General features: G+C 40.2%; 1 protein-coding gene across 1 annotated transcript in view; it reads right to left on the bottom strand.

Annotated features, from left to right (window-relative positions):
- The window catches only part of FRZB (frizzled related protein), a 34162-nt gene extending 21903 nt beyond the window's left edge, over positions 1-12259 (bottom strand). Inside the window, exons 1-2 of the mRNA XM_037523668.2 lie at positions 11206-12259; positions 4455-4502 (exon numbers count right to left, since the gene is read on the bottom strand). Of these exons, the coding sequence (XP_037379565.1) occupies positions 4455-4502; positions 11206-11806 (649 nt within the window). The 5' untranslated portion in view covers positions 11807-12259. The remainder of the gene's footprint in view (positions 1-4454; positions 4503-11205) is intronic.
- Between the last annotated feature and the right edge of the window lie 12230 nt (positions 12260-24489).

The raw sequence follows: 24489 nt of genomic DNA on the forward strand, positions 1-24489 counted from the left end.
GCAGATGAAAAAATAGAGTATATCCTATACACAGGATTCAGTACTATGTATGGTTTCAGGCATTGGGAGGTCTTGAACATAACCCCCTTGATAAGAGGACACTACTATAAGTGCTCTGGTTTCACATATAAGCTAACTTTCTAAGCAGGACATAAAGACCCAAATCAGTGCAAATTACTAGAGGACAGTAAGAAAGACGTATTTAGTAACTAATTGTAGTTACAATGTTCTTATAGAAAGAAGTTCTTATTATAATAAAAACTAGAAACAACCCAAATATCTAGGACAGCTAGAATGAATGAAGTGTGGTATACTTTGATGTGGTAGAATACTATCTAGCAATGAAAATTTGAAGTATTCTACATAACATAGTAAAAAACAAAGGAAGCCACATGTGCACACTAAATACACATACATACATGCACACATGTATGTATATATATATAGTGTAGGATTTCATTCATAAAATATCAAACTCAGACAAAATTAGTCTGCTGTTAGTATTCCTGCTGTAGTTAACTTGTGGGGAAAAGGTGGAAGAAATGATTTGAAAGAGACACAGGGAGGTTTCTGGAGTGCTAGTGATGTTGTATATCTTGATCTGTGTGGTAGTTATAGGACAATGTTTACTTTATGAAAATGCACAGTTGCATGCTTAAAATTTGTAAACTTTTCTGCACACATGTCATGTTTCATTTCAGAATTTATTTTATGGGAACATGGAATAAAAAGACTATAACATCTCTCCCACTGACACAGTTACACAACTTGAATACAAATGCATGCAGCAGCTACTTAAGGAATCAGAAAAGCACAAAGTAGCAGGAAGATTGAGAAGGAAGACCACACCATCAAACTGGTAATGGGTTCATTATTTTTCCCTCTCTGGGATGCCCAAGTATTGTTTCGACACAGCATATAACCTGGAAATGGGTATCGTGTAGACAGTGCTTCAGGAGAAGCCCTCTAGTTCTGACTCAAGTAGTGGGAAAAGTCCCCTAACACTGCATTCTCTTGTATTCCACCCCTCAAGTGATACTTGGACAGTGGTGGCAGCAACAGCAGCAGCAGCAAGAGAGGCTCTCAGAAGTCTGAAATGCTAATGGAGTGTTAAGTGATCCTAGGATAATATTCAAAATGTACATTGTATAACAAAAATTTATGCTGCATATCAACAACCAGGAAAATCTCAATTGTTAGGGGAAAAAAGTCAGACATTGAAATTATCCAACAAACTTTAAGGTAGCATTTATAAAAACTCCTCAAAAAGTATGGTGAACACTCTTCAAGTGAACGGAAAATATCAACAAAAGTTGTATCATTATATTCAAAGATATAATGAAGAAAAAGTGGAAATTTTAACTTTAGAAATTTTAATAACTACAACACAAAATTCACTGGATAGGTTTAATAGCAGAATGGAGACCATCAAGGAATTAATGAAGTTGAAGACAGACCTACAGGAGTATCAAATCTAAGGAATAGAAAAAAGATGGGGAGGGGAAGACAGAGCCTAAGACATGTGGGATAAAACCAAAATATGTAAAATATTCACATCATCATAACTCAGTTGTAGACAATGCAGAAAAAAGGAACTGATACCAGTAGGCAAAACATTAGAAATTACAAACATCAGTGTAAATACAGTGGGCTATTCAAGCAATATTAATAGGTAGGAGAAATGTTAATAGGTGGGGAAAAACATCACATTATGCAGTGGGGAGACATACATAGATTTGATAGAAATGGATGGATGGGTGGATGGATGGATAGATGATAGAGTGTGTGTGGGGGCGGGGGGCAGCAAGGGAGATTCAAATAAAACCAAAACAGCAAGAAATAGAAACTGAGAAGGACAATGAGGAGGAGCAAAACAAATAATAAAATGGTAAATCTAAATAGGAATGTATGCATAATACAAATGGTCTAAGAAAGCAATCAAAAGATAATGACTGGCTGAATGTGTAAAAAATCAACACCACCACCAAGAAATTGATTTAAGACATAATCATATAGTATTTTAAAAGTAAAAAAAAAAAAAAACCAGAAAAAGTTATACCTTGCAAACACTGAAGTGGTTATATTAATATCTAACAAAATATACTTTTAGAGGTGAAAATAGAGTAGATAAGACATTATGGAAAGTGTCAGTTGACCAATAAGATATAAATATATAAAATGTGTATGCACCAAATAATAGTTTCAGAAAACAAGAAATAAGGCAAAGCTGAAGAAAAAGTCCACAATATTTGGAGAGTTAAACATTCCTCTTACAGTGATCAATGATCTAGTAGGCAGAAAATGGGCAGGAATATAAAAGAACTAAACAACATCTCAACTAATTTGACTGATGTTTAGAAAACATTCCACTCAACAATGACAGAAGACATTTCCCTCAAGTGTGCATGTGACATTCACCTAGCTCACATCCTAGGTCATAAAGCTTAGCAAATGTAAAATAATTGAAATCAATCAAAGTATGTTCTTTGACAATAAGAGAATTAGAATTTATAAAAAATCTCATAAACATGGAAAAATCTCCAACAGCAGCAATTTAATAGCATAATTCTAAATAAGTCATGAGTCAGGGTACTCTAAAGGGAAAATATAAAATATGTTGAACTGAAGAAAAATTAAAACCTATCAAAATTTGTGGGATGAATTAAAGCCATTCTTAGATGAACACCTACATCACTCTACTATTATATAAGAAAGTCTCAAATAATAATCTAAACTTATATCTTAAAAACCCAAATAAAGCTGCAAAATAAATTCAAAGCCAGAGAAGGAAATAAATATAAAAAAGTAGAAACAAGAATGAAACGGAAAAATAGAGAAAATTAATAAAAAGGTGATTCTTTATATCCAGAACACAAGAAGAGTTCTCAAAACTTAATAGTAAGAAAACAATCCAATTTGAAGTTGGCAAAAAACTTGGACCAACAGTTCACCAAAGAGATTACTATGAATGGCAAATAAGCCCATGAAAAGATGTTCAACATCTTTAACCATTAGGGAAACAAAAATTAAAACACTGATGAGTATATCTATTAAAATGGTTAAAGTTTAAAAAATAATAACACTGACATTACCAAGAACCTGTAAGAATGTGAAGCAACTTACACATTGCTAGTATAAAACTAAACAGCCATTTTGGAAACAGTTTAGCAATTTTTTATAAAGTTAAATATACCCTTACCAAATAACCCAGTTTTCTTACTCCTAGATATTTACTCTGAGAAATGAAAACTTATGTTCACACAAAACCTGTACACAAATGTTTATAGTTGTCCCATTATGACCAACAAGAACTGGAAACAGACCAAATACCCTTAAAGGCATAAATGGATAAACAAATGGTAATACATCCAAGAAATAAAATATTCAGTAATTAAAAGGACTATTGATGCATGCAACAATTTGGATGAATTTCAAAGGCATTATGTTCAGCAAAAGAAATCAACTTCAGGTAAAACACTGCCATTCCATTTAAATGACAACCTCAGGATTTCCCTGGTGCCCTAGGGGTTAAGATTCAGTGCAATCACCCCTGTGGCCTGAGCTGATCCCAGGTCAGGGAGGTGACCCATATGGAGCAGCAGACCTCTCTCTCCTTGTCTCGCCTGTTGCTCCCCTCAGCAGTGTGTTTCAGTAGATCCACCTGTTTTGCTCCCCACTCTGTCTCTAGTGAATCCTCTCACCCTCTCACCCTCACTCCCTGCACCTCTGACCTACACCCCAGTTCTTATATGCATAAATAAATTTTAAAACATAAAATAAATAAATAAATGACAATCTCAAAAAGAAAAGACTAGTAATGGAGAACAGATCAGTGATAGCCAATGGGTAAGAAGGGGAGAGAAACTCATACAGAGAACACAAGGAAGCTTTGAGGTGATGAAATTGTTCCATACCTTGATTGTACTAATGTCAACACAAGTCTTTTTTTTTTTTAAGATTTATTTTATTTATTTATGCATACAAGAACTGGGGTACAGGCCAGAGGTACATGGCAATGAGAGGAATCACCAGAGACAGAGTAGGGAACAGAACAGGCAGACTGACTGAAATACACTGCTGAGGGGAGCAGCAGGCGAGTCAGGAGAGGTCTGCTGTGCCATGTGCATAGCTCCCTGGCCGGGGATTGAAATCATGCTGCAGAGGCTGCAGATAGCTTCTTAGTGCTGAGACTGAACTCCTTGCACCACAGGGGAGGCACAGTTACACAAGTATTTCATGCATTAATAGCCACAAAATTCATGAAATGTTTAACAGAAAGAAAAGTTCAATTTTACTATATGTGAATTAAAAAAATACATAAATTAGAAAATAATTTTTGTGATTTACTTTTAAATTGTGGAAATAAATGTCCCCAAATAAGATTTGAGGATCTAGGTTACATCAGAGACTAATTTGATCACAACTTAAGACGAGAAAGATAATGATATACTCACCACTGCTTGCCCCTCTACAGTTTCCATTACTAGAATCCATAGGAAAATCTGAAAGGTGATACAAAAAAGTAAGAATCACAACATACTCACTATTATTTCAAGAATTCCCAAGTAAAAATCTAACTCAGTCACATGTTTGATATGGATTAGAAGGAGGATTCTAATTGATGTTCTGAGCAGGCATTCTACCTTTTGTAGGTCAAATAGGCACAAGAGTTATTCTTTCATGCAAATGAAAGGTGATCCATTCTTTTGAATCCTCATCAACTGTGATTCTTATTGTTGTTCTGAGCTGGCATTCTACCTTTTGTAGGTCAAATAGGGACAAGAATTATTCTATCATGCAAATGAAACGTGATCCATTCTTTTGAATCCTCATCAACTGCATGAAATTTCAAGCTTAAAGAAAGTTTTTTTTCCCTTTCATGAAATTCGCAGATTAATGTCCTACCACAATAAAGTTCATGCACACATTAGGCACGCACCCCAACACTGGTCTATTGATGCCTGAAAGAAACAAACACACCTCCCCTAGTCATGGTACTGTTGTTAAACACACTATGCTTCACCACCTATCACTTCACAGAATAGATTTATCACATTTTACTGGCATGTATTCAAATTCTTAGGCCTAAGGAGAACATTAGGAAAGCAATCTCAGAACACATACAAATGATAACAGGTATATGAAAAGGTGCTCAACTAACAATCAGGCAAATGCAAATCAAAACAACAGTGAGCGTGGGTCACACCTGTTAGGATGGCTAGCTAGTACCAAAAAGACAAGAAATAATGGTGTTGGCCAGGATATGGAGAAAAGGAAACCCTGCGCGTTGTCAGTAGGAACGTATATGAGTGTAGCCACTACGGAAAACAGTATGGAGATTGCTCAAAAATTAAAAATAGAATAACCATGTAATACAGCAATGTCACTTGTAGATATTTATCTAAACAAAACAAAACACCAATTGAAAAAGATATCTGCACCCCCAAGTTCATTGCAGCATTATTTACAATAGCCAAGAAACAACTCAAATGTTCATCAGCAGATAAACAAAATGTGGTATACATACATACAATAGATAATCACTCAGTTATATGAAAAGAAAATCCCACCATTTGTGAAAACAAATGAGGGTATTTACACTAAGTGAAATAAGTCAGACAGAGAAAGACAAATACTTCAACATCTTTAGAATATGACACCTAAACACACACACATACACCTTAAAAATAAAGAGAATAGACTGGGGTAGTTGGCAGAAGTGGGGGTGGACAAAATAGGTAAAGGACATCAAAAGATACAAACTTCCAGTTACAAAACGGGGGTGTAAGTACAGTAAATAATACACCATCCAGGGCTTACTCAAGCTAGTGCAAGTAATAGATGTGGTAATGATTAGAAATTGCCATTGACTTTTTTCATGATTCTATACTCCCAGAAAATGGTAATGATAAATGGTAATTAAAATGGTAATTATATAAAGTTCAGTGTTCTAGTTAAGAGAGCATCCTCAAATGAGTAACACCGAGTTACTCAGTGCTGATTGGCAAAGCACCATGCTGACAGATGCTGTAGCTATCCATTCTCATTGACACTCAAATCAGTACTTTTACAAGAGTGATTACATTTGTATTAATACTTTATGCTCTGGGTAACATGTGAGAATCTGGAATGTGTAGTCTCTGTCATGGCAAAAGTGCAGCAAATATAGTATCTTATCTCTTGGAATCCATTGTCCAAGGCTGTCTTATATGTTCATAAGCTGAATATAAACAGGCATACAAAATACGATTTAAAAAAAAACCTTGATCCTTTAAATGGTCGAAAGACACAGATTCTCCATAAAATGTTCTTCATGAGAGAAGCAATATAGTACAGAAAGGGTTCTGGTGTGAAACCTTCTTTCTCATAAGAATTTCATGAACTTGGACAATTAACTTCTACATGCTTCAACTTCTTTTTCTGCAAAATGGGAATAATAGTACTCACCACCTAGTTATTATAAGAATTAAATAAATTAACACGCATAACACATTTTGGGGTTTTTTAAAGTTTTTTTTAAGATTTATTTATTTACGCATACAAGAGCTGGGGTACAGGCCAGAGATGTAGGGGGTGAGAGGATTCACAAGAGACAGAGCAGGGAACAGAACAGGCAGACTGAGTGAAATACACTGCTGAGGGGAACAGCGGGCGAGACAGGAGAGATCTGCTGTGCCATGTGGGTTGCTCCCCAACCTGCCGGGGATTGAACTCATGCTGCAGAGGCTGCGGATCACTTCATAGTGCGGTCCTTAACCCCTTGTGCCACCAGGGAGGCCCGCATAACGTTAACATTTTGAACAGAACCTAGAACACGTGGAATGCTATTCTTTTTCTACAGCAGTTAATGATTCCCATCTCGAGGTTGTCCTCTCCTGGTCATGTTGCTTAGCACTTATATTGTGCTTTCCCATTTATCTCTTCACATAAATAGCTCTTTTGTGACACATTTCCCAATGTCAAAAGACTAACTCAAGGTATAGCATTAATGGCAACTTCAGAGTTTTGACTAAGAGCTAAAAACTCTAAAAGGGTCAGATTCTCTAAGTTGAGAAAATATAATCAATTCTTAATTAGTCAAACTGTATGTTGGATATTGTATGATGTTAGACTTACTATCATCATTTTGCAAAATACACAAACATCAAACATTAAGTTACACATCTGAAGCTATTAAGTTGTATCAACTGTATAGGATTATTTTTAAATTTTTAGTTATATGGCTATATGGTGGCCTCTTTCAATATACCCAGTAGAAAGAGAAAGGTTAAATATAATTTAGACAACTTGCTATTTGGATGTTTGGTGGGAACAATATACAAAATGATTTATTAAATATTTGGGAATTACATAATAGTCTACCACCAATAGGGTTAGCTGTAAATAAAATTAAATACCATAACACTCAGATACTTTACTCCATCCAGAGTACTTCTCAATATTTTACATGATGAAGGATCCTTAGAATCATGTTTTCTCTCTAGTATCAATCTAAAATTTCCATTTCTCCTTTCCATTCCATTTTCCTCTTCATATCACACTAAATAATTCTTCCTTCTTGGTATTTGGCCCCTCAAATATTTGCAGACCAGTGCTAAAGAAAAGGCTGCCTGTTTCTCAGAGAGTGGAGAAATGATTAAACAGCAGTTCATGCATGGAAAAGTTGGCACAGCTCTGCCAGGCAAGAGGGGGCTGGAGAAATGTGTTGGGCAAGAGCTGGGGTGACAAGTTAACACCACCACGGAAACCAGTAGTGACTGAGAAGTGATTATAAAGCCTTTGGCAGGGCAGACGATGGGTGTTGTATAAACTGCTGTTAAATATAACAACATTTTAAAAAATTCATTTCTACATTCTGAGATCAACTACATATAACTAACAGACATCCATTAGGTTCTTTCTTTCTTCCTGAAGTTCTCAAAGGAACTTGTTCTTGAGTCTGAGATTCAAGTAAAATTGTATAAAATGCAGTACTAATTTCATATATTTGAGAAAAGATATCTGCGTTCTCAGTGTGAAGCTTGTTCCACAGACCCGAACTGATAAAAAGTTCTAGACTGTATTTGCATAGGGCAACATACAATTTCAAAAAAAAAAAAAAAAACAACAAAAGAAAACTTCAATTTGATATAACAATGATAAAAATTGTAAAATAGCAACAGCAGACACAACAATTTGCTAAGTGCTTACTACCTATCAGGTACCATATATGTAGTTTAATTTCATCTTTACCATGCCCATGGAATGCAGGCTATATTGTTCCTATGTTACAAATCAGAAAACTTATGAATCAGAGCAGTTTATTATTTTCCTATATATAACAGTAGACATGAGGCAGAGTCAAGATCTATCACCTCGTCTGTCCAACTCCAAACTCATGCTCTTCAGTCACAATACTATATTAAAGGTTTGACTAAACATCTTAATTAACTGGCTGAATAAATTGAACTCGATTCTCAAGTAAAGAAAATATAGTAATACATGAAACCCCACTCCATAGTAAATATAAAATGTGTGAAAAGAATACATTTAATGTGAATATTTTAGCGATGTTCAGAATATGATCTTTGCTTTATAAATGTACATCTGCCCTAATACTTGAAGCAATGCTCCATTTCAATAAGACTTTGCTTTGTAAGGTGTCCTAAGCTTGTTAATGGAGTCACACTGTGCTTTGAGGAAACAGATCTATGCAAATTGTAGGATTTGAAAACCCTCTTGGCAGTAAGGAAATGTCAAGGATAGTCCCATTTTATTCAAGGATACCTCATTTTTATAACTGACTGCATAGATTCCAGTCACAAGATATAGGGACTCTGTTTTTACTTGGAAGGAGGAGGAATAAACCCTGTTTCATGAACTCTTACATCCTACTGAACCAAGGAGTATATTGCATTGTAAATTAAACTGGCCACATGTGGTAGTAATTCTAAGTAATTCCAGGTGCCTGACAGTTTGACCCACGATACAGAATGTAATTTTCAGCAAGCTGGCCCTAGAAGCCTGTGGACCCTTCAGGCTAGAATCCCCCACACACCCCATTCCCTGTTTCTACCTCCCCTCAGCTCCCTCCCGCTACCCCAGTCTCAAGGGGAGGGGAGGGGCGAGGGACACAAGCACTAAAATATGGTTCCAACTGCCACTTAATCCCGACTTGCTTTTCTAGCAAGAATGCTGTCAGCAAGGCTGATATTATAGCATTTTTTTTACTGCAGCTCAGAAATCAGGTCCCTGGACTGACAAATTGTTTCCATGCATATCCTATTTGTGTGCTTCAATGAAGCAATTGTTCTACATTTGGTCTACAATGACACTTCGGGAAAATGCTTGCCATCTATACTGACTGTGGCTTTGCGAGCCATTAACCTTGCCAAACCCCACTCATTTGAGGTCCCTCTCTGAAAGATTTAAAAGCAAATCTTCTCCTTTAAGGGGAGAAATACATTTCAGCAAGAACCACAGACACCTCATTCCTAGCCCTCCAGCAGAGAGGAGTACCCGTATTTCACTGATTCTAAGTGCTTGGCAGACCCCAGCAGCAACTGACTGATGCTTCTAAAGTCTGCAGAGCCTGTGACATAAGTGAGAACAAATGTTCAAGAATGACCAAAGATTAATAAAAAATACATTTCTTTCCCATTATTTTACATAACCAGTTCTTGGTTCTGCATTAAAAATCAGTAAGATACTAGGTATATCTTAAGGATAATAATGTACTAATTGCAGTGATCATTGAAATTTTTATGAAATTTCTTGGTTTAATTTTTGTTTTTTAGCTATTTGGACAAGCCCTTTGCCTTTCCTCTCTCACTTTCTATTAAGGAAATCAGTGAGCATAGAAAATAATTTTTCTAAATCAGTTCCCTGACAACCAAGAACTATTACCTAGAAGTGAATGAAGGACCTTTTAGGCTGTATAAATTGAGAGGCAGAAAAGTTGATCCCCAAAAAGTGAACAGAGATGGAAGCAATCAAGGCAATGCATCTAAGAACAGATTTGATCTGACGAGGGTATGAACAAGGACCATTCGTAAAAAAGAGAAAAATAAGGATTTCTTTTTAAAGTATATGTGAAGGGTGAAATTCAAGCATTGGGTTAATTGGGAGAAGTGACATAGAGTTAGAATTAAGCAGACCATTATGAACTAGTTTTAGTTGGGGATCTTAAGAATTATGACTATAATTAACCCCACACTAATGAGAAAACAACTTGTGATTTATTCCATTAAATGTAGAACTGCAATAAAGTTTTATGGTAGGGAAAGACTGAAATGAATGTGTGGTTGATGTGCACACAAAGAGTATAAAATAAGGTACTAAAGACAAATTATTTGCAGAGCATAAGACTAGGATAAGGGGTGAGATTAAAAATAACATTACATGAGTGCATGATGATAACACCCCTTAAATATAACTCCTTTCGTCCATATGTCATTTACAAAATGACTTGAAGGCATGTGGGAATGTGAAAAGAGCCCAGCAATCTCTCTCTCCGCCAGCTCTGTGGCTGGAGCAAGTCACAGGAGCTAATTAGCAGTGCATAGCAATGTTTCACAGCTGTTTCAGTGTGGAATGGAAGAACAATTTATCTCATTGAAAGGAGGGGGAAATTTAAGGTGAAGGTAATTGCTCAAATTGGGTTTTGAGCAAACACATACCATTAACATCTGCGGGTTGGAATAAGGTTACTGAAATTATCTTGGTATTTTTAATGAGTAGAAAATAAGGCCTCACTTTTCTGTTTTCTCCCCACAATCTTGACAAGCAGCTAAAACACTAAAGACATAGGAAATGATGAGGAAGAACACAAGAGAATCAGGCAAGAATGCTCAGTGATTGTAAACAAATTAAGTAAGAAAAGAGCATCACTACACAAGACGTGGTTACTCCACCATGCAAAGCGGAAAGCTAAGGGTCAGTGTAGCTAGAAGTGTGATGGGCGGGGAAGGAACGATGTGTTTTAGAAAGGCAGGTCACCTATTGCAATAGAACGCATGAGTTTGGCAGGGTGGTGAATTAAAAGGAAAAAAAAAACACTGCTTGATAGAAAAATAATTAAGGAAAAGAATGAGAGAAGTTCTCTTCCGCTCCCCCCGCCCCCCCCAAAAAAACTCACAGAATTAGAGAGTAAAGGCAAGAAACAAGGACTCCTGAAGCGAGGGGGCTGCCGTGCTGGAGGAGAGGCTGCGAGTGCCCGAGACTCACCCGCTCCGTCTGCGGTGACAATGGCCTCGGGAGAGATGCACACGCCGCGGTCATAAACCGGCAGCTCCTCGCAGGCCAGGCTCTCCGGCCACGAGTGGCGGTACTTGATGAGGATGGGCTCGCAGCCTTGTCGGGCCCGCTCGCACACCGACTTGCAGGGCTTGATGGGCTCGTGCTGGAAGTCAATGGTGCAGATGGGTGCATACATGGCACAGAGGAAGAAGAGCAAATCAGGGCTGCAGTGGGTGCCCAGCAGTCCTTCGAACTGCTCGATGGCCAGGATGGCGTTGGCCTGGGTGCTGTGGTGCAGGTGGTTGGGCATCTTGGTCATGTTCCAGGGCAGGGACTTGCACAAGGGGATGCGCACAGGCTCACAGGAGGCAGCCCGAGCTCCGGGTACGCTGAGCAGGCCGAGCGCGGCCAGGGCGAGCAGCCCGGCCCGCAGCAGCAGCATCCCTCCCGGGCCGCCGCAAGCCATGATCCCGGCAGGACAGGGCAGGGTGCAGCAGTGGCGAGGACGCCGAGAGGCCCGCTCCGCCGTCTCCTCCTCCCCCCTGGAAGTGGACACAATGATCTGGGAGCTTCTCCTCCCCCCGGCCATCTCACAGCTTCCTTGGATCAAATTCCCCCAATGGGGTCCCACGAGCTTCGCCGAGCTCCAGGCGCCGCCGCCCCTGTCGCTACTGCAGTTCTGGCTGCTCTTTCCTGACGTCTAAGCCTTCTGGGGCAGCAGCATCTATTTATTCCTCTCCCCCTGGCAGAAGCATCAGACTTCGCAGATGAATCAGATGAGAGGAAAACAAGAGGAAACGAGGGAGAAAGAAAAACAAAAGTAGAATTCTGCTGAGGTAGTTAGAGCTCTGGGATGTCAAGTCCCCAGGGTTGCAAAAAAAGGTGCTAAAAGAAGCCTGAAATCCCCCAAAGTGGGGGTGGGGTGGGAATGAGAGGCATCCAGTGGGAACAACTCCTAAAGGGGAGGATGGGGGCGGTAAGAGTTTGCAAATCCTGTAGATTGAGCAAACATCCAAATCTTGGTGTGCGCTGCTGCTGACGCCGCTGCAGCACCCGGGCGGGCGGGAGGAGCCTCGACGGGCGGTCCGAGCCTGGGCTCCGCAGCTCTCCACGGACCCACCTTCGGGCGGGAGGGGCAGCTCCACCCCCGAGGCTGCCCGGGCCCTCCAGCGCCTACCCCTCTTCCCCGGAAGGGAGTTGGGGCTGGGGCTGGGGCTGGGGGTGGGGGAAGAGAAGGTGGGGAAGCCTTGAGGAGCTGTGAGGATGCGGAAACTCTAGACAACGCAGACTCGGGACTGGGGCCTCTTCCCCACCCCCACGCTCGCCAGACCCTCCGGCTCCAAAGAAGGGCCCCCCCACACACCGCAAGTCCCCACTGGGGGGCTCCCCCGGGGCCCCTCTTGGAAACCCACTGGAGTCCCTTGCTCTCCGCAGTGATTTGCTTGAAACAAATTGCAGCTTCACCTCCGCGATCTCCAGCTCCGCAGCATATGAGCCCCGAGGAAAGACCTAAACAATGTCACTGTAAAGGTCCAAATTGCAGAAAACATGGACCTTGGGGAAATAGTGGTGGAGCCTCATCAACCCAGAGCTCCGCACTACGGAGGTCTATCTTTTGGATAACTAGGTAGGAGGCGGTTAACTTTCATAAAAAGAGAAGTGCTGTGCATAATTAATTGCAAATAGATAACCAGAAGCAAGAAACAGCTTGGTGGGTTTTTTTTCCTTTTAAATTTTTGTCTTTACCCGACAGAATTAGAAATGTTTGATTTTGCTTTTCAAACGTGAGTGAAAATTAAGTTTAAAGTACTCAGACACTAGTTGTAATTTTACTTACTAAAATAACTTTTCTCGCCAACAATTTCACCTAACACGAGAGAAATGTGTAGGAAAATTACACCACACAGGTAATAAAACGATGGTGATGATGATGATGACAGTGATCACAACAAAAACCTTTTCCACCCAAAAGAGTTTAATCTAGAGAGGAAAATAGAAAACGGATGCCCCTCCTGGTCGGCTCATTCCACTAATGAGCCATCTCTTTTCCTCCCTGTACACCCTCCTCCCTTTTCAGGGCATATTGTAAATGGAATGACCTTGCACCCTGCCCTTTCAGTGGGAAATCACTGAGCAAAAGGGTTGCAGAATGTCAGAAAACACAGCCTTCATTGAGAAGAAAAGGAAACAAACCCTAAAACAAAACAGGAAGTCACCTTTGCGCTGCATCATGGAAATATTTCTTTGCTTTAATTCAGCCATTTCTCAAGTCAATAGGAAGAAGGAAATAAAAAAGTGCTCTAAAGTGCTCCCACTTCAGAGAACACAGGGAGATAGTGGTTTCCATTTCTCAGCTTTGACTTGACAGCACTTAAATAAAGATCAGTGCTAGTGCAAGGTTATGAAATTTTATCTCTAAAATGGACATAAAATGTAGTTTATGATGGCAGTAATTTTTTTCAGAAGGAAGGATTAATGAAAAACTAAAAACAACAACAACAACAAAAACCACATGGCAGTAGGGAATCATTAAGTTAGTATACAAACTTAAAATAATTGTAGCCTGGTCTACAATTATTCAGTGTAATATAAGAAAACAAAGCCAAAAGTTACATAAATGAATTCAATAGAAGATGACTTTGTAAAATTTGGAGGTCAAAACAATTTTAAAAAGACAGTGTTAGAACATTTCAGAGATAATCTGTATAAAGAAAATGTAGCTGAGGTTTTCAATATATTAGAAGGAAGAAGTGAAGAATAAACATAATACATTGTTTGCTAAATATGTTTTTCTGTTCATCTTAAACCTTACAGCATGAGAAAAAATGAGCCAATTGTTTTTATTATTCTACAACTATTTAAAATCAAATCTGTTTTCCCCCCCTTTTTAACTTCAGAAAAGTCAATAACCCCTTTGTGGAATATGTCCTCTCACAACTTCAAACTTGCCTTTGTCAAAACCAAAAAAAAATTTGCATGGCCTCCCAGAAGTCTTTTTGAGTAACCTCCCTGAACCTGTTCGTATTTCTAGTTAGTTCCCCTTGAACAGTGTTTATTTTTGCAAAATATTTCTCAGCATCAACCAATTTATTAATTTTTTTTCTTTTCTCTTCCATCTGGGTGTGCTCTCCTTCCTTGATAGCATGTATGGCTTTTTAAAGAAGAGAATTCATCTTTTATTTTTTTTTAAATAGGCATTTGAGAAATGCTGACTGGTAAAATTTGGAGTGCAATATTTTATTTTATTTTATTTTAAAGATTTATTTATGCATACAAGAACTGGGGTAGAGGCCAGAGATATGGGGGGGTGAGAGGATTCACCAGAGACAGAGTGGGGAGCAGAGCAGGTGGATCTACTGAAATACACTGCTGAGGGAAGCAGCAGATGAGACAGGAGAGGTCTGCTGAGCCATGTGGGCATCTCCCTGACCAGGGATAGAACTTGTGCTGCAGTGGCTGCAGATAGCTCCATAGGTTGTGTCTCAACCCCTTGTGCCACCAGGGAGACCCTGGAGTGCAATATTTTAAATATTAAGATAGGCACATCTAAAGAGAAGTCAAATCCAATTTGAGTAAGTAGTGACAACTAAGTTGAGAAATTTCATGTAGGAAACACAAGTTAGTTATGGCATACAGTTTATGAAACAGGGTGGTCCCCAGGAAAGGGGGAGATTCCAGGTTTCCTGCCCCACCCAAGGGAGGGTGTTGCTGAGCAGGGAGAGAAGAAGCTGCAGAGGAGACTGAGGAAGGAAGGAAGCAGGATGGAGAGCCACAAGGAGACCTGGAGGAGACACATGGGGCCAAGAGACACATAAAGAAACTGCACTTGCCTTTAGGTCATGGACTGTTTGACACAGATGTGGGTGAGAGACCTGTGGGGAGGTGATAATGGCGGTTTTTGTCTTGATTTTGATTTTGCGCCTTTCCTTCCAGACTTGCCTGGTGGTTTCTGATCCTTTTCTGTGGGTCCCCACTGGAAGATGCTTGTGGCAGGCTTTGGGGCCTTGCTCTGGGCCAATCCTGCTTGGGCAAACTTTTATCCACGAGGGGACGGGTAACATTGGGTGCTTGGTTTAGAAACTATATTCTTTGCCTTTCCTGTATTGTTTCCTAATTGAATTAAAGTTCCTTCCCATTAAATTCTCCTATGTTTTGTGTTGATGTGGCAGATGGCAGAACAGGTTTAGGACAGACAGGTTTGTGGGGTTTGGGGTGCCCCTCTCCCTGCCCTGTAACAGATTTGGTGCCCAACGTGATTTAGGACAGAGCCATCCGTGGTTAGTCAGCCCCGTGGGGAAACTGGGCTTCCCTATGGCACCGGCTACCATAAGCACAAATGTGAGTTTTGGTTTCTCTAGTATGTTTGTTTCATATGTAGATTTGCTGTTGAAAAACTGGCTTGTGCTTTGTGAAGATTCTGTGTGTCTGTGTGTAGTTTGTAGTAACTTACTAAGAGATCTGATTTTGTGGAAATTGTTCTGTGCAACAGTTTTACTCAAAAGATTAGGTAGTAGGTTGGAACATGTGACCAGATCAAAGTTGGTGTCTGAGGCCACTTGGCAGGCTCTTAAAATTCAGAGGTTCTTGTTGCTAGGACCTTGGACCTTTTTTTTTCTTTTTGTAATCTCTGCTGTCTCATTAACATTTCTAAAGGCAATAATGATTCTTCAGTGATATGTTGCTTTGTCTTCCACTACTTCCTGACCTCTGCCTGAGGAGCTTTGCAAGTCAACTGTGGAGCAGTGGTGTTTAACTGAGCAAATGTATGCCTGGGTGTTAAGGAAAGAGTAGCCTTAAGCAGTAACTGGTAATTGCTGGTAGCCTTGATGGATTCTTGGAGATAACTTGAATTTTTGCAAGGTCTGGATCAGAAAAATTAAAAAGATTTTGTCTGAGTCTGAAAGGATTGCTGCTGTGAATTTTGTGTACACTATTTGTTTTGGGCCTGTTTGCCATTTGAAACCTGGATTTGTTCAATTTGCTGGTGTAAGACAAGATTCTAAGTTTCCGCTTCCTACTGAGGAAGGTCTGTTGTGGAAAGCACTCTTTAGGGTGCATCATGTAACTGTGCCAGGTTTTCATACCTGTGTTGTTACTGTCCCTCCCTAGTGTGGGGGAGGTGTAATCTGTGCTTTGATGTGAATCTGCTCTTTCAGCTTCTGTCCCAGGTCGCTAACAGAAGTAAGGAGATGACTCCTTTTAATTGAAAATTAATTGCTGATATTTTGATTGTGCTTTTTCAGGTTCTGTTCCAGGAAACCCAAGGAGTGCCTGTTTGGTGGCTAACAAGTGATGACTCCTTTTGCTTAAAAGATAACTGCTGCTGGGCCTCCCTGGTGGCGCAACGGGTGAGCGCTGGGTTGCGAAGATGCCCGCAGCCTCTGCAGCACCGGTTCCAAAACGGCTGCTCCCCGGCCACCTGAGGAGGGTCCCACATGGCCCGCAGACCTCTCTTGCCACCTGCTGCTCCCCTCAGCAGTGTACTTCAGTCTGCCTGCTCTGCTCCCCGCTCTGGCTCTGGTGAATTCTCTCACCCTCCCGCACTTCTGACTGTACCCAGTGCTTGTATAAATAAATAAAAATAAATCTTAAAAAAAAAAAAGAGGGCCTCCCCGGTGACGCAGCGGTTGAGTGCTGGGATGCGAAGCTGCCCGAAGCCTCTGCACCACCTGTTCGATCCCCGGCTGCTCCCCGGCCACAGGAGGAGGGTCCCACATGGCGCGCAGACCTCTCCTGCCGCCCGCTGCTCCCCTCAGCAGTGTACTTCGGTCCTTCTGCCTGCTCTGCTCCCCGCTCTGGCTCTGGTGAATTCTCTCACCATCCCGCGCTTCTGACTGTACCCAGTGCTTCTATAAATAAATAAAATAAATAAATAAATAAATAAATAAATCTAAAAAAAAAAGATAACTGCTGATTTTGCTCTTTCAGCTGCTGTACTGGATACCTCAGGATTGGCTTCCAATAAAAAGGCTTGAACACTAAAAATCCTAAAGTTACAAGGTCATGTGACTCTTGTAATTAATAAAACTTTTCCTTCCTATTTCCAAAGTCTTAGGTTTGTAGGATGACAACTGGAAACTGTTTTCTGCCAGCAACACTCCACATTTTTTTTGGGCTTTGACTTTTTTTTCTGAGTCTTTGGGTAAAACTGCAGTTACATAATATATTCCACGTGGCATAACTAAAAAAACAGTCTTTGTCTGTATGTTATATGTCTGTATGTCCTTGTGTCTAACTGTCTTGGCCTCTAGGAGTTGAAAAATTGGTATACATGGTGCCTATAGACATTGAAAAAAAAAAGAATCTCCAGTTATGAGGAAAAACTAAAGTTATGGTTCGATTGTCAACATTGTACTACTGAACTAAGCCGGTGCCTTCACAGAGATTGAATATTGTTGTTTCTGCTGTTTTCTGATATTTTGGCAAAGCTTCCCAGAAATGTAAATTCAAGTAAAAATTTGGTAGCCTGTCATTTGGTTGATCTAAGGAAATGTTGTGGAACCTCAGTAGAGCTCCTGAGACACTCCACAAAGTTTCTCCCTTTCCTCCTGGGAAAGGCATTAGATGAATTTGTCCTAATTGATTTACCTATAGTAAAGTAAAACTGAAAGGGAAGCATTGTCACTTGGGATAATGGGAAACTTTGACATGTACAGAAATGTTAACATTGGTTTTCTAGAACGTGTATACAACCTCTCAGCACCTGATATGTATGTAAATTGTCAGTGGTGATTGCCACCTTGTAATATTGTATACTTCAATTGTTTGCTATCTATAGAAATTGTTTCTGGAAAAATTAGGGAGAAAAGGCCTCAACAGATTGTTATTGATGGAACTTTTGATGGGTTAAAAAATTTTACTACGAAGAATTGAATAGACTATTGGAGATACACCTGATTTTCACTAAGTTTTGACATAATACTGGAAATTTTGTTGCATTTTGTTCTGATTCAACAAAGTTTTCTTCTTTTGACCCACCAGGACCTGCAGCAATGTTAAATTATTTTTTTTTCTTTTTTCAGTAGAGCTAACTTGTGTTTGCGTTTTCTTTCCCCTTGATACCAACACGGCGTGAAAATAGTGGTAGTAATTTTTACTCCTTGTGTCAGTGTCTGTTTTTGCATAACTTCCATAGGGATTTTGTCTGCTTAAAACATAAACAATTGGAGATGATTTTCAATGTGTGACTTTGAATGGAATTCTTCCAGGAAGTTAAGCAGAGCTGAACCAAGAAGAGGAGAACCTGCTGCTTTATTTGTAGGGTTCCAGAGACCTCCAAAGGTGAGGAAGCTTGCCTCCATTGGCAGGACTGGACAACCCAGAAAATGAAAAAGCTCTGGTACCTGGAGAAGAGGAAAGCCCAGGTGGAGAACCCAAGAACTTTGTTCTTGAAGCCTACGTGGACCAGATGTCAAGAGTTTGCTCTGATCCTGTATGGAGTATTCCAACAAAGCCAGTTAAAATTGCTGTTTAGTTATTCTGCCCTGTGATTGTATGCAAAAATAGGTAATATGGTTTAAAAGTAGATTTAGTTTGCAAACTTTTGCTATGCTGTTGGAACAATTTGGGATCAAAGTTGAGAGAACTTTTTTTTTTTACATAAGTTCAACGAATTTTAAGATTTTTTTTCCTGTGATTTTGATATATTTTCTGTCTTGTTTTAGCTAATGCTCCAGATTTTTTTTTTTTTCTTTTGGCTTGGATAATGGACTATTTTCCAGCAATGGAAAACTGTCATCCTGGACATTCATGGACAATGCTGCTGACTAATTGTTGCTTCTCTTACACACATTGTAACCCTGAAAAAAGACTGTCTCCTAAGACTACACCCTGAGATCTGTGCCACCATAGATATGGTGGAATAAAAATTAGAAAGGTGGATTGTAACAGTGTGGTCCCCAAGAAAGTGGAAGGTTCCAGGTTTCCTGCCCCATCCAAGGGAGGGTGGAGCTGAGCAGGGAGAGAAGAAGCTGCAGAGGAGACTGAGAAGGAAGGAAGCAGGATGGAGGGCCAGAAGGAGACCTGGAGGAGGCACATGGAGCCGAGAGACACGTGAAGAAACTGCGCTTGCCTTTGGGTCGTGGACTGGTTGACACAGATGTGGGTGAGAGACCCATGAGGGGGTGACAATGGTGTTTTTTGTCTTGATTTTGATTTTGCGCCTTTCCTTCCAGACTTGCCTGGTGGTTTCTGATCCTTTTCTGTGGGTCCCCACTGGAAGATGCTTTAGACTTGTGGCAGGCTTTGGGGCCTTGCTCTGGGCCAATCCTGCTTGGGTGGACTTTTACCCACAAGGGGACGGGTAACTTTGCGTGCTTGATTTAGAAACTATATTCTTTGCCTTTTCTGTATTGTTTCCTAATTGTATTAAAGTTCCTTCCCATTAAAGTCTCATATGTTTTGTGTTGATGCAGCGGATGGCAGAACCTATTTAGGGTAGGCAGGTTTGTGGGGTCTGGGCTGCCTCTCTTCCTGCCCTGTAACTTTTACACTAGTTAATGAGCTGTACCCCTTAAAAATGAGTCATTTCAAAAAGGTGTACATACAGAAAAAATTAAGGGAAGGGTAAATTAAGGTGCCCAGAAGGAAATGGGCCATGGGTACTTGATTCTCTTATTTTCTCTTTTACAGATTTTTTTTTTTTAAGATTTTTTTATTTACACAAGAACCGGGGTACAGGCCAGATGTGTGGGAGGGTGAGAGGATTCACCAGAGACAGAGCGGGGAACAGAACAGGTAGACTGACGAAATACACTGCTGAGGGGAGAGGTCTGCTGTGCCATCTGGGACCCTCACCGGCAGGCCGGGATTGAACCTGCACTGCAGAGGCTGCAGACAGCTTCACAGCGTGGTGCTCAACTACCTGCGTTACCAGGGAGGCCCCATTTTACAAACTTTTATTTAACCAATGTTTAACTGACAGAACTCTGATCTTTGTGAAAAACTGCTGACTGCTTTAGACATTTTAGCAAAGGCGTAGAAGAAATTTCAAAGTAGGGGCCTCCCTGGTGGCGCAGCGGTTGAGCGCTGGGTTGTGAAGCTGCCTGCAGCCTCTACAGTACCGGTTCTATCCCCGGCTCCTCCCCGGCCACTGGAGGAGGGTCCCACATGGCGCGCAGACCTCTCCTGCCGCCCGCTGCTCCCCTCAGCATTGTACCTCGGTCTTTCTGCCTGCTCTGCTCCTCGCTCTGGTTCTGGTGAATTCTCTCACCCTCCTGTGCTTCTGACTGTACCCAGTGCTTGTATAAATAAATAAAAATAAATAAAATCTTTAAAAAAAAAAAAGAAATTTCAAAGTAGATAATCTGTCAGCAATGGACAGGAACTGGAAAATTGGGGCTTTTACATATGTTGATGGGCAAGGCAATCGTGATCATTTAGAACTCACTTCAAGGAACTGAGGATGAAAATCAAAAAGTTTTATACAGTGGATTTTATATTTGAGAATATTGTTGAGACAAATGCAACTTTTTATTATGCCAATTCCCTGCTGAAAAAAAATCTCATGGAGACTGGATTACAGAACTTCAAAGTGCTCCCCAAGAGGCACAGTCAGTAGAGCTATTCCAGGGAGTGAGGGCATCCAAGTAATCACATGGTGCCAGGCTCTCCCAGAGGCATGAATGGCATCTCCCAGCACCTCAACAGGACTGTGGATCAGTTCTGGGCTCAACCACTGCTTAGGAAATGTACCCAGACCCAGTCATGGCCAAACAGTCTTCTTAAATTTTATCAAGGTCATTAGCAGTTTATTTAACTTCCTTACAAGTGTTCTTTTGGAAATATCAAGAAAATGTCTTCCTAGACATTCCAATGCAAAATAGCCATATTTCCAAAATTGACATTTGACCAATATAAAAGAAATTGCAAAGTTTGATTTTGTCAGTAATTTAAATATGAACGTTATCTTTCATCTGCTTAAACATACTTTATTTACACTTACCCCAGACTATTTATGTCTGTCCTATAGGAAAATATGTTTATGTCCCTACAAAAAGGGCTGATATGTGAAATAATAAACAGCTAGTACAGAAAGGATATCTATTAGCCAGGGTGACTTCAGTCAGCGCCATTCTGCCCAAGTGCCCAGGGAGCAAAGAAATGAATTTTGTGGGGTTTTTTTTAGTGTCATTTATATGTTAGGCACATAAATCTCATGATGATTACAGGAGGTTTAGTTTCAAAGATGAAGAAACTGAGGGTGGGACTCCTTCATGGCCTTAGGGGGGTTAGTCTCAGAGTTATCACTGCTAGAGCCTGAGTTCCATCCCTAGGGCAGGGAGCTACCCACATGTCGCAGCAGACCTCTCCTGTCTTACCCGCTGCTCCCCTCAGCAGTGTATTTCAGTAGATGCGCCTGTTCTGCTCCCCACTCTGAATCCTTTTATCCCACCCCACCCCCAAACCTCTGACCTAACCAAACCCCAATTCTTCTATGCATAAATAAATAAACAAATAAATAAATAAATCTTTAGGGAAAAAAAAAGATGAAGAAACTGAGGCGGATAGGAATGAAATAGTCTCTCTAAGGTCTCACAGCTGAGAAAAGCCTATCAGAAATGGTACCTGAGTCCAGGTTCTTTTCACAATTTCAAAAATCTTGCTTCTATGTGGACAGGACCTGGAATGAGAAGAGGGAACTTTTGGAAGATCTTACTTTCCAAGCAATTCAATTAAAGCACCCCCCACCCAATCCCCCTTAGCAACATTAGGGCAGTGAATGTAAAATTATAGTGTGTAATCAAAAAACAACTATGAACCAGACATACTATGGGGGGGCAGGGAAAGGAGAGATTGGGGTCAAAATAAGAGGGTTGCAATTGCATGGGGAATATAAAAATAAAATTTAAAAAAAAAGTATGAAAAAAATAAAATTATAGTGTGTAGAAGACTCCTCTGCAGAGCTTCTGAAAACAGTTTGCTGGGCCCCATCCAGAGTTTCTGTTAGAGTGGGTCTGTGGTTGAGCCTGAGAATTTGCATTTTTAATAAGTTCTTGGGTGAAGCAGATACTGCAGTCCAGGGACAACGCTCTGAGAATTATTCTTTTGAAATTAGACAGTAAAGCCTGATTTACCTTTAGAAGAATCTTTACATGTTACTAACAGTTCATTATTTTATCTCATGTAATCTTTTCTTATAAGGAGTTTAGAAACAAAATTTCATTAAAGCAGCTTAATAGTAAATGAGACTGAAGGGGAGGGGGTGAGCAGAAAGAGAGGAGTGAGTAGATACTTAAAGTCATCCTAAAATTTCCCGCACATCTGGCCTACACCCCAGTTCTTATATGCATAAATAAATAAATCTTTAAAAAATATATGACATGAAGGATTTATAGAAATTCTCTACTTTGAAAGCATCTGGATGGTTTTTACTGATCTTCATGTGTGCTGTTGTTTTAATTATTTTGCCAGGTTTTTATCTTTTTTAGGCCAACAGAAGGTATGACTGATTTTCTATCTCTATCTTCCTTGCCACCTCACATGAAATCATCAAGTAATGTCACACTATACAGCCCTCTTCCCTAGTTCATTGTCTGGGAATCTTTCCTTGTACTGTGCTGCCTTTTGTGTGCCATATAACAAGGGCAGAGAGGCTGGTTTCCTATAAGACTGACATGCGAGGTACCATCAAATCCTAAACTTCACTAGGTCAAGCAAGAAATTGGAAAGGCTCACTTCCCCATCATTTTAATTATGAAAAATGATATTCTGACAATCAATATTGTGGAGCAAATAAAATTTACCTATTGTAAATTTATAATTGTAAATATTTCTAAGCAAACTTGGAATCTATTTCTTAGGAAATAAGTAAAACAGGTTTCTACTTAGAGGTAGAAGGTAAAATTCTCTATTATTACTCCAAGACTATCATGTTTCATAATGTTGTAGTAATTAATAGATTTGACTAAGTGTTTTTCTTTTGGGTTCAAAAAGTTATTTACCATTGTGTTTAGTTAATAATATTGCATTGATTGCAAATCAGTCAAATATTTGGGGTAGAAGCGGAAATTATTATCTTCCTGGCTTGCAGGGCGGAAGAGGGATCTTCCCCACCAGGGAGGCCCATCTCCTCTCTTGACAGAAGTTCAACTTTTGACTTTTCACTCATAATTGCCCCCCCAAAATTTGAATTTTGAAATATTTTGCAAAAGTAAAAAATGATTCCTTTTGTTAGATCTCTTCTTCATAATTTTGAAACTAAAATCGTTTTAATATATAAGCAAAATATAAACTGCTTTAAATGAAAACATAATAAAATTTATAAAAGGGCCTTGGTGTATTTTTTTTTTTTTAAGATTTATTTATTCATTCATACAAGCACTGGGTACAGTCAGAAGCGCAGGAGGGTGAGAGAATCCACCAGAGCCAGAGCGGGGAGCAGAGCAGGCAGAAGGACCCAAGTACACTGCTGAGGGGAGCAGCGGGTGGCAGGAGAGGTCTGCGCGCCATGTGGGACCCTCCTCCAGTGGCCGGGGAGCAGCCGGGGATCAAACAGGTGCTGCAAAGGCTGCGGGCAGCTTTGCAACCCAGCGCTCAACCGCTGCGCCACCGGGGAGGCCCCCGCCTTGGTGTATTTATGGGCATTAATTTATTCTACTTTATAAACTATATAATTGTCATAATGTCTTTGATTATGATAATGATGACAGTGATCCAGCCAATGACGACAGAGCTCTCCAGGTCTAGAATACCTGTCCAATGGGACCAAACTGGACAGGACACAGAGGAACCAGTAAAACTTCCTTTCAGTGTGTGTGTGTCAGGTGGGGGGAGGAAGGAAGAATACAAGCTACCCCACATGGCAGTAGCAGACCTCTTCTGTCTCACTCACTGCTCCCCTCAGCAGTGTATCTTAGTAGATCTGCCTGTTTTGCTCCCCACTCTGTGTCTGGTGAATGATCTCACACATACCCGCCCTCCCCACCTCTGGCCTACAATCCAGTGCTTGTGTGCATAAACAAATAAATACAATAAATTTTTATAAACTCTGAAGAAAGTTTAAAAGATTATTGTTATCCTGGCAAAAATGATTCGTCCGTTCTTTCATTGGACACCTCCTTCCCACTTTTTATATGCCAGGCAGCTTCGGTTGTGAGATAACACAAAAAAACAACAAATTCTGGGGCTTCATAAAACTGTCATGTTCTCGGCAAAATGGAAAGAACGGCATAATGGTCAGCTCTAGATCTTAACTGAGGAAGTTAAGTTACAATATTATGTTACAGCAAAGATGATTTACAGTAGGTCTGAGGAAAAAGTTGGCAGAGTCCT

Source organism: Talpa occidentalis, unplaced genomic scaffold, assembly GCF_014898055.3.
Source record: "Talpa occidentalis isolate TD23 unplaced genomic scaffold, MPIMG_talOcc4v2.1 talOcc4.3, whole genome shotgun sequence".
NCBI classification, from domain to species: Eukaryota; Metazoa; Chordata; class Mammalia; order Eulipotyphla; family Talpidae; genus Talpa; species Talpa occidentalis.